Source organism: Leptopilina heterotoma, unplaced genomic scaffold (assembly GCF_015476425.1).
Source record: "Leptopilina heterotoma isolate Lh14 unplaced genomic scaffold, ASM1547642v1 Lhet_619, whole genome shotgun sequence".
Lineage (NCBI taxonomy): Eukaryota > Metazoa > Arthropoda > Insecta > Hymenoptera > Figitidae > Leptopilina > Leptopilina heterotoma.
In genome coordinates this window covers 113,836-124,659 of record NW_025111145.1, presented here as the reverse complement: position 1 = coordinate 124,659, position 10,824 = coordinate 113,836, and the positions used below count along the sequence as shown (strand labels likewise).

The 10,824-nt window shown below is 25.1% G+C and overlaps 1 protein-coding gene across 1 annotated transcript; it reads left to right on the top strand.

Annotated features, from left to right (window-relative positions):
* The first annotated feature begins 638 nt into the window (after positions 1 to 638).
* LOC122509725 (translation initiation factor IF-2-like) lies at positions 639 to 10,562 on the top strand. Its single transcript, XM_043623956.1, has 6 exons — positions 639 to 685; positions 2,914 to 2,977; positions 4,355 to 4,411; positions 7,725 to 7,796; positions 8,898 to 9,132; positions 10,439 to 10,562. Exons 2-6 carry the CDS (start codon positions 2,957 to 2,959, stop codon positions 10,504 to 10,506), a joined length of 453 nt encoding a protein of 150 aa, XP_043479891.1. The 5' UTR covers positions 639 to 685; positions 2,914 to 2,956; the 3' UTR covers positions 10,507 to 10,562.
* Positions 10,563 to 10,824: the final 262 nt, after the last annotated feature.

Sequence of the window (10,824 nt, the reverse complement as noted above, 5' to 3'; positions counted from 1 at the left end):
TTTTCAACAATTGTCTTTTGATTCCTCGACTGCAGAGTATCTTCTTAATACAAAAAATTCACTCACAGGATTAAAAGCACAATAATTTTAGTTTTTCTCAATATTTACGGTAGTAACGCAATCCGAAGAAGCTCCCGTTGGAATAATGAAATCAGCGGTGGGCTAGACGGCGAACGCAAACGGCTCCCACTCTCACGTATGATAGTGTGTGTGTGGTCTAGGAAGGTGCAAGTTTGCCGTGAGAGTGGGGGCCGCTCGCGTTCATCAACTGACAACAAAACTTTTTCTGAAAACGCGTCGCGAGAACGTGATGAATGAGATAGAAAAAATACAAATATTTCTCTGTACTTTTCTATCTCATGTATGGCAGGACGTTTTTTCGTGGTACTTCCTATATTTTACTATATCAATATACATAAGAGCGTAACGAAAAGCGTCCCGCTTATACGCATCTTAGATCGTAGTGTGGATTTCCCATTAGGGCACTTCAGCCACTTGTGTGCATTTTTTGTGGCGCGTGCCGCCCATGTTACAACAGGTCTACCCTCCCCTTCCATATTGTTAGTGTTTTGGGCATCTTCTAACGCTTCTAATACAATCTTCGCTGTTTAGTCGTCGTTCAGTTAATCATTTGTAGTCGTGCGCAGTGCTGCGAAATTAGTACGGATAAACAGCGCTTTAAAAGGTGAAATATTTTAACATTTTATTACTTTTTTCTTTTGCATTTTACTACCTTTTTTTAATAAACTTTTCTTGCGATATAGTTGCAATATTTTTTATTAATGAAGTTTATTGAAAATTTATTTTCGTTGATCAACATTGTGGACTTAAACTTAGTATCTTAATGTAATTTAATTTTTTTTTGGAATTCATGCATTTCGAATAAAATAACAAATAATTTAATTATTTTTTAAACAAAAAAAAATTTTTTAATATAAAGAAATTGTTTTTCATTTTGAGAAACTTTTTCTATAATTTTTATTCCAATAAGAGATATTTGTATTTAATTATAGGTTGAAGAAAAACTTTTTTTTAAACAGAAATCTTTGTTTCTATTACATAATAAAAGTTTGTTTTCAGAAATTAGTTTCCTTTATTATCTTGTATACATTCTGCATAAAATAATAAATAAATAATTATTTTTTTAATCACAATTTTTTTAATAAATAAATTAGAAGGTGGCTAAACTTAATCCTTTTTAAACTTAAGATTTTTTTTTAAATTTTGAATTTAACTGCAAAGCTTATTTTCTTATTATAGCAATTTAAAAAGATCTTTTTTTAACCTGCGGCGAACATATGAGGATCTTTTTGACCCCACGCATTTTTACGAAAAGCTTTTTATCTTTTTTTTAATATTTTTAATAAGGATTTTCAAGTATACAGACTTATTCTACAAGACTTTAAACTATATTTAAGAAAATCTTAGTTTGAGATGAGCAGTTTAAAATTGGTTGAGCTTTGAAAAATGGTCTAAAAAAGAGGTGTGTTATCCAGGGTTAAACAAAATATTAAAATTTCTCTATAAACGTAAGGAAAGTTTTCTTTTAACAATTAAGTTTATGTTATTTTTTATTTTAAAAAAGCTTTTCATGCAATTTCACATGTAAAAATACATTGTATCACGTTTAGTACAGACCCCCCCCCAATTAAAAAAATTAAATTAAACTAATTTCTGAAGAATTTGAATTAGTGAAATTTTTCAAAAATTTAAGTTGTTTAAAGTTTCAAATTAAATTCATTCAAATTTAAATTTTGTAAAATTTTAAATTGTAAACAAAGTTTTTAAAAGTCATAAAATTCTTCGCAAAAATTAATTATATTCAAAATTTTTTTAAATTGTCAAATTTCAATTATCTTTATAAATAATAAAATTCTTCAAAACGCTATTACTTTCAAAAATTTTATTAAAATTCTTGGCAAAATTCCAATTATTTTCAAAAAGTTTCCTCATTAAAATGATTTTCAATATCTACTATTTTAATAAAATTCTTCCAAAAGAATGTAATTGTTTAAAAAAGTTTTAATTATTTTCATAAATAATAAATATTTTACACTAATTTAATTATTTATAAATTTCTTCGCAATAATTCAAATTTTTTATTTTCATGAATAATACAATTTTTACTGAATTCAATAAAATTGAATGCTGGATGTTATAAGACAATAAGTGCCATTTCTCATCTTAACATTGAGGGTATCCCTTTATAGCACCCAACCCCTTAATTATTTCGCAAATAATAAAATTATTTTAGGAATTCAGTTATTTTCATAAATAATAAAACTCATCAAGGAATTTCAATTAATTTTAATACAATTTTAATCGAATTCTTTGAAAAATGTAATTCTTTATGAGAATTTAATTTTAAGAAATATTCAATAAGTCAATTATTATTATTTTTGTTTTTAAATAATTGAATTCTAATAAAAATTGATTAAATAATAATTGAATATTAAAAGTAATATAGCGTGAATTTTTACAAATAATTGGATTTTGAAATTAATTTTTTTGGAGAAGAAAATAAAAACTTTAAATAGGTATATAAAAAAGAATTCAATTAACATCGAATTCTTTTTATATTACCTATTTAAAGTTTTATTTTCTAATTTGTATTGAAGAATTCAGGAATAATTGAAATGTCGTAAAATTGAATAAAGTCCGGGGGGAGATGTTCATAGTTTTTTAAAGCACGGTACAAATGACAAAAAAGCGATTTTTGTGTAATCTTTTATTAATGATTAATCATTGAAATCTCAACTTTAAAGTAACGAAAAATAAAATATTTTCATTTCTCCCGGAATGTCTGAGAGAGATGGTCAAAGCTTATTTGGCTTTTAGCTTAAACTTAATTTTTAATCGTTCACATTACTTTTCTTTTATTCTTATTATTTTAATAATTAGATTTTTTAACAGATTCAAACTGGCAGCGCTGTTTTTGGGTGCTCTGAAATCAATCATGAGCTCGACGGATCAAAATGTGAGTATAAAAATAATACACAAATAAACATGTTTTATATAAATAATATTTTAATGTTTACAGAAAATTTAAAATTAAATTTTTTTTTATTAGAATTATAATAAAAATTAGTTTGTTAAAAAATTTTATTGTAATTGACCAATAGAATTTAAGAACATTATTTCCTCTCTTTTTAAAAAATTATCAATTGTATTAAAACAATAATTGTAATTGAAAAATAGAAATCATTTTCCTTATAAAAATTGAAAGTTTTCTACAAAAATATTAAGATGCAGAAATATGTAATGTTTTGTTTAAAGAATATTCATAAGATTTCTACTTAAGAATTATTGAGCGAATAATTTTACAATTATATGATTAATTGAAATTTCGTAAAATTAAATTGAAAGTGAAAGGATTTCAAAAACCTTTTAGATGAACTTTATTAGTGTAACAGTGTGTTTAACACACTGCATTATTGAAAATAATTACAAGAGGTGTGCAAAAAGCTCGACTGACTATTTTTGAGCTTTTCGTTTTTCAAGCCGAGCCTAATCAGTTTGAGGGTGAGCCGAGTCGACCTTTATAAGAAGCTCGAAAGTGAAACTTCAGAGTACAGTAGAATTCCAATAATCCGGACTCAAAATAAATAACTTGAGGCGTCAATGTTTAAATGGTTTTTTGCAGCAGCGTTTTAAATAGCAGATTGAAATCTTATTACTCAAAATATATAAATCTTATGCTCATTTTGATTATCCGGATTTTCGCTTCTCCGTATCGGGTCTGGTCCCAATTGATCCGGATAATTAGAATTCTACTGTAGTAATCATTTAAAAAAAATTTTTTTCTTTCTTTGAAAAATATCCAAACAATTTAATTTTATAAAATTGAATATTGCAAACAAATAAATTTAAAATTCTCAAAGAAATTTTACAAAAATAGTTATAAGTAATAGATGAAAAGAAGAATTTTAGTTAAAAAAATTAAATTTTGGAAAAATTATAAATTATTGTAACTGTGAGTGATTTTTTTAATGTTTTATAGTTATTGAAAAGTTTAATTTATAGTTTGAAATGAAATTTTTTCCTATTTGACTTGGACTGTATATTTTTTATTATTAATAATTGGTCCGTAATTTTTCATTTTCAGCCTGTAAAGGCCGTATTTTTAAATAATTTTACTTAATAATTGGTCCGTAATTTTTCATTTTTAGCCTGTAACGTCCGTATTTTTAAATAATTTCACTTAATAATTGGTCCGTAATTTTTCATTTTCAGCCTGTAAAGTCCATATTTTTAAATAATTTCACTGGTTCGAACCCTGTTTATGTATTTATTTTCGTAGTTAATCAAAATTATTGTAGGGTCAAAAAATAAATCAAAAATTTGTTTTTTATAGGTGTCACCAAAACCTACCACCAGTACATTGCCGCCAGAAAGTCAACGAACCGATGAAGTAAGAATTTAATCATTTTAAACGCTTTTTTCTCAAAAACACTCGAAGTTTTTCTCGGAAACTTCTAGACCGATTCTAAATTTTTTTTTACAAAAATCTTCGTTATACATGTGGCTATCGTCGGAACTAGAATTACAGGCTTCACAGTGCCTCTAAAAAGTATTTTAGGGGAAAATAGGGGACTGAAAATGAAAAAATAGGGGACTTTTAGGGGACCATAAAAATTGGTTAAATAAAGATAAAATTATTATTTATTTATACAGGGTTGCCACAAAAATTTAATTTTTTTCTCTGACTTTTCCTTGATTTCCAAACATAACTTCCAATTTTTCCCTGACCCTAAAGAATATTTTGATTCACTCTAAAAATTAGTAGATACTCAAAAAGTGTTCTATTAAATTTATTTACAAATTTATTAAAAAGTAAAAATATTCGAAACCATCAATATTTTTATTTAAAATAAATATTTATTCATTTTTTTTCATTGGAATTAAGATGTTCGAAGATTTCAAATTCAAACCTTTTCAAATTGAACAACTCATCAGAATATTACTATAAAACATAAAGATGACCGACTGACAAAATCATTATTTTATTATTATAAGAATATTGTTACTGAATTTCTTCAAAATTATTTCTATCATTTCAATTAACATTTTCTAGAATTTATAACTGAAATTCTACTTAAAATCAATAACATCAATTATTATTATTATTTAATTAAACTTTTTCAAAAAAAAATTAATTCTACAGAATTGTTAGATAAAATTAACAACTTTTGAAAATAATTGAAAACTTTTTGAAGAATTTTATTAAATTTTTTAAAAATAATCGAATTCCTGTGGAATTTTTTATTTTTTTGAATGTTCGTTTAGAATTTTATCAAAATTTTTGTTTCATAATTGAATTCTTTCAGAAAAATTTAATAAAAATAGTGTAGAATATTGAAAATCATTAAACTAAGAAAATTTTTTGAAAATTATTAAAATTTTGACAAGAATTTTATTAAATTTTTTAATAATTGAATTTTATTACTGTTGAAAATAATTGAATTCTTGTGAAGATTACTATTATTTAGGAAAATAATTGAAATTTTGCCTTTAATTTTATTAAAATTTTTTAAAATAAATAAATTTTATTAAATTTTTAAAATAATTGAATTTTTATACTGAATATCGTAATTTATGAAAGTAATTTAAGTTTGCAATAAATTATTTAAAAATTTCTGAATATGATTGAATTTTGATGAAGAATTTCGCTATTTAAAAAGATAATTCAAATGTTGACGAGAATTTTCAAAAAAAATTTCAAAATAATTGAATTTTTTTCAAAAAATTGCGTTAAAATTTTAAAAATTGAAACTAATTTTGAATTAATTTTGAAAATAATTTAAATTTTGTCAAAATTTTTATTAAAATTTTAGAAAATAATTGATTTTTTGCGACGAATTAAATGTTATTTATGAAAATATTTGAATTATTGCAACGAATTTTATAGTTTTATTAAATAAATTAATGTTTCATAAAATAGAATTCTTTCCTCAAGTTTTAATAAAATTTTTAATAATTATTTGTATTTTTCAAGGAATTTATTTCAAATTGTATTAAAAATATTTGAAATTCTACGATGAAAATAATTAAATTCGTAAATGAAATTTTATTATTTATGAAAATAATTGAATCATTTCGTAGAATTATATCAAAAAGTTTTTTCTAGAATTAAATCTGTTGATAATTTTATAAAAGTAGTAAATATTGAAAATTATTGAATTGAAAAAATCTTTGGTTAAAAGTAATTGAACTTTTGCAAAGATTTTCATAAATTAAAAGTAATTAAATTTTTGGCGAAAATATTTGCTATTTGTGAAGGTAATTGAATTCTTTACGAGATATTCGTGATAATTTTTAAAAATAATAGAATTTCTTCGAAGAATTTTATTAATTTTGAAAATAATTGAATACTTGGGATGAATATTGTAACTTATGAAAATAATTGAATTTTGTAAAGAATTTTATTAAAATTCCTAAAAATTATTGAATTTCTGTGAAGAATTTTGTTATTTATCAAGATAGCATTTAAACTTTTGTAATAATTAAATAATATTAAAAAATTCATTCTTGGCAGAAATAGAAAATTGTTTTGAAGGTTTTGTATATCAATTTACTTTTAACTAGTCGTTCAAACATAAATTCAAAATATTTATTCTTACAGAAATTTTTTTTTTGTTAATTTAAATTTTTATAAAATTTTGTTTTCAGTTTAATTATTAAACAAAGAGTTTTTTAAACACATGAATTAAATAAACATAAATTTCAAGATTTGAAACTTTCAAAACAAACCCAGTAAACAAAAACTAATTGAAATGAATTAAAAAGAATTCACAAAGAGCTTTCGGGAATCCCGCTTTGTGACAAATACGAATTGGAGCCATGACGCAATCTTCCTGAATTCGTGAAACTGTATTGAACTTCCGAACCTTCTATCCGTACCAATTCACTGGACAAGTTTTGAGCCTTTAATTTTTTTTCAATTCGTTAGCACGAATTCAATGCATTCCTTGGCCATTTCTTTCGAATGCGAATTCGTTTGGACAAATTGGTACATATTGAATTAAATTCAATTGAATATACAAAGAGCTTGAGTGAATCCCGCTTTGTGACAAATACGAATTGGACCCTACCAAAAATGTTAATTCGTTTCAATTCATTTGAATTAGTTTTTTTTTACTGAGAAAGTTTCCAATTAAAGAAAAAAAGAAAAAATACGGGAAATTTAGGGGAACTTTTCAAAATAGGGTACGTTTAGGGGCCAAAATTAAAAAAGGGGACTTGTAGGGAAATAGGGGACAGACTGTGAAGACTGGAATTATTTTAAAATATTAATTTTTACCATTTTTTTAATCCGAAAATCAATATAATTCATAGGAATCGTAAAAGAATTCTAGAAAATAGCTTCATTTGAACTTTTTTGTTGATTCTAATGCAATATATAATATATATAATATAATATATAATATCCTTTCCTTATAAAAGAAACCGTGTAGCCGTATGTGATAATTTAATAGAGGAAGATGTAAAAAATTGTTTATAATAATTTTTTATACTTTAAAGGATTTTTTAACTGTTAAGCTGCGGTTACACCTCTGCAGGCTGCCTGCCTGCGCAGGCAGGAGCAACGAGAGTAAGGGAGAAGTTTGAAGTCACTAACTCTCTTACTCTTGTCCGTTACCATGACAACCTGCAGGCAGGCAGGCTGCCTGCAGAGGTGCAACCGCAGCCTTAATTAGCAGCTGATTATAAACAAAAAATTATAGGTGAAAAGAATACGTCACGGACGAGGACGGAGTGGCGGCAATAGTAAAATAGCGAGAGCGGCAGCATTTAAAGTAAGATTTAGATCAAACATTGCGAAAAACATTATAGTCCAGTCAAAGTAGTCGAAAAAGTTGACGTATCTTATCTTAGGACCGCAATTTTTTTGCTTAAAACCTTTATTTTAGTGTCAAAATAAAGTGCCTACATTTGGTACCTCGATCTCCGTTGGTAAGGCAAAAAATTTTTTCAAAATAGGTGCAAAAATCAGTTTCTTGAAAATAACCGCTTTCCCGTTTTTTTCGTTATTTTGGCCAAAATTCGCTATTTTTCATTTTTTTAAACTACTTCTAAAATAATGATTTTTTTAAACGACCAACAGAGCACTTAAAGCTGACTAAATTCCTGACAGTTAACGACAAAGAAAAATAATATAGCTGTAATAGTTTTAGAGATTCAATCTCTCAAAGTTGACCCTTTTTGAGGATTTTGCAAAAATTCTTGGCTTTCCCGACGGAGTTAAATATACCAAATTTTGGCGCTTTATTTAGACCCCAAAATGAAGGGTTTAAAAAAAAATCCCGGTCCTGAGATAAAATGTCTAAAAATGCTAATTTGACTGGTTTATTAAGTAACAGGACGACAAAAGGCTTCGATATGAGTGAAAATGCCATTTCAGATAGTAGACGACAGGAAGTGAGTCGAGAATGATAGAGGGTGCACACCAATGTTTATAGCTATAGGTATATTGCAGCATGCTTTAGTATAGCGAAAACCATTAACATCGCATCGGTGCATACTCTCTCTTATTCTGGATTCAGCTGGAGACTACAAGATATCAATCTTACGTAGTGTTGCTGCGATACGAGACCAGGCGAGAATTCTATCAATCTCGTCTGGTCTCGTAATTTTAAGGCGATTTCTCGACTCGCCTCGAACGTCAAGAATCCTATGCATTATCATCTTGTCTTGTCTCGTACGTTAAAAATGCATGGAAATCACGTTTTCTCGTCCTAGTGACTACTCTCTCGTCTCGTATCGACTTAACGATATTTAAAAAACACTGTTTTGTCTTATTTCGTGTAATTATTTTCTCGTTTCGTCTCGTCTCTCGACATTATCGCGGCAACACTAGTCTTATAATTTTGTCCAACTAAATTTAAATATTTTTTCAGATCGTGAATGATGGAAACGATCCAAATAAAAAAGAAGGGACAAGGAGAGAAAATAGAAATAGGAAAGGAGATAAGGATAAGGAACAGAAGAGGGACAGTCGATCGAGGAGCAGAGGAAGTACGAAAGAAAGGGAAAGAAATGGAAGGAAGAATGAAGAGGAAAGAAAGGAGACAGGTGACGGAGAGGGGCGAAGAAAAGGAAGAAAAAAAGGAAAAAAATTGAATTTTAATAGAGGTAATTCAAATAATAATAATAAATAATAAAATCAAAATTTTGTAAAATTGAATTGTAAACAAATGAATTTGAAAATTCTAAAAGATCTTTTTCAAAAATTATTAAAAATAATGCATGTATAGTAGAACTTTAGTCAAAAACACGAAAAAAAATTTAGTTTTGGAAATCTTACAAATTATTGCAGAAATCCAATTATTTTTAAAAGTAAAAATATTCTTTGCAAAAATTAAATGTTGTTCAAAAATAATAAAATTCTTCTTTGACATTCAATTATTTTTATAAATAATAAAGCTCATTGCAGAATTTCAATTATACTTTTAATAGAATTTTAATCGAATTTATCGAAAAATGTAATTTTTGTTAAAAATTTTATTACAATTTGTCGAAAGAATTCAATTATTTAAAAATTTGTTGATAAAATTCTTTACGGGAATTGAATTTTAAGAAACATTCAAATATTCAATAAACTATTTATTTTTGTATTTAAATAATTGAATTCTAGTAGAATTTTTAAACAAAAATTGATATAAAAGTGAATTTTAGTTAAAATTTTAGATATTAATTGAATATTGAAAGCATTACCTTGAATTTTGAAATTAATTTTTTTGAAAAAGTTTAATAGAGTTTTTTTATATCTTTACAATTTTTATTTTTTCTAATATATATATAATTGAAGAATTGACGAATAATTGAAATTTCGCAAAGTTAAATATTGTAAACAAATGGATTTGAAAACTATCAAAGAACCTTTCCAAAAATTAATAAAAATAATCAATTTAAATAAAAATTTTAGTTAAAAATTGTGGTAAATAAAAATTGAATTGACAATTATTTTATCACTCGATCATCTGTGATTATTATAAATTATAAATAAATCGATCATTATCGATATCTGCATGTTTTGTAGTCCGTAAAGTCCGTATTTATAAATACTTTTACTGGTTGGAGCCCTGGAATTCTAAGTTAAATTAAAAAAGTTTGAATAATAATTCTCAAAAATAAATTCTAGGGGTGTTAAACATCATTTCTACAAATTATAAGATTTTTTTAATAACTTGAAAAATAAATGTGACAAATCGAATTTCTAAAAATTATTTTTTTTATTTCCAAAAAAAGCTTTCAATTTTGTTAAAAAAGAAATTATGCAAATTAAAATTTAACAAAGAACAGAAATTTACACAAAAGACTAACTTAAGCGTGTGAGAGACAGAAAAATAAGAAAATACAGAATTGTTGTAGTTTATATAGTTAATAATGGAAATATTGTTTAATTATATTTAACAAATAAAAATATACTCTGTTTCAGGAAATGGACGTCCGTACATAGGGAAGAAGGTCATAATGATTAATCCCAGAGGAACATTCAATTTATAAATTTTTTTTTAAACATAATTTTGTTATTTTAATTGAATAAATTGAATTAATTTGAACTCTTATGTGAATAATTTCCTTAAAGAACCAGAGAAATTCGCGTTACAATTCATATTTTCTTTTTTTAGAAATGAAAATTTCGATATTTCCTTAAATCCATTATTTTTAATAATTAATGAAATATATATTGACAAATTTAACTTATTTTACAAAATTTTAAGGGAACACCTAAGTGGAAAAATGACAAAAAAATCGATTTTTTTAAATTTGATTTTCTAAATGTATACTCAATTAGGAATAGAACAAGACTTTTTAAAACCT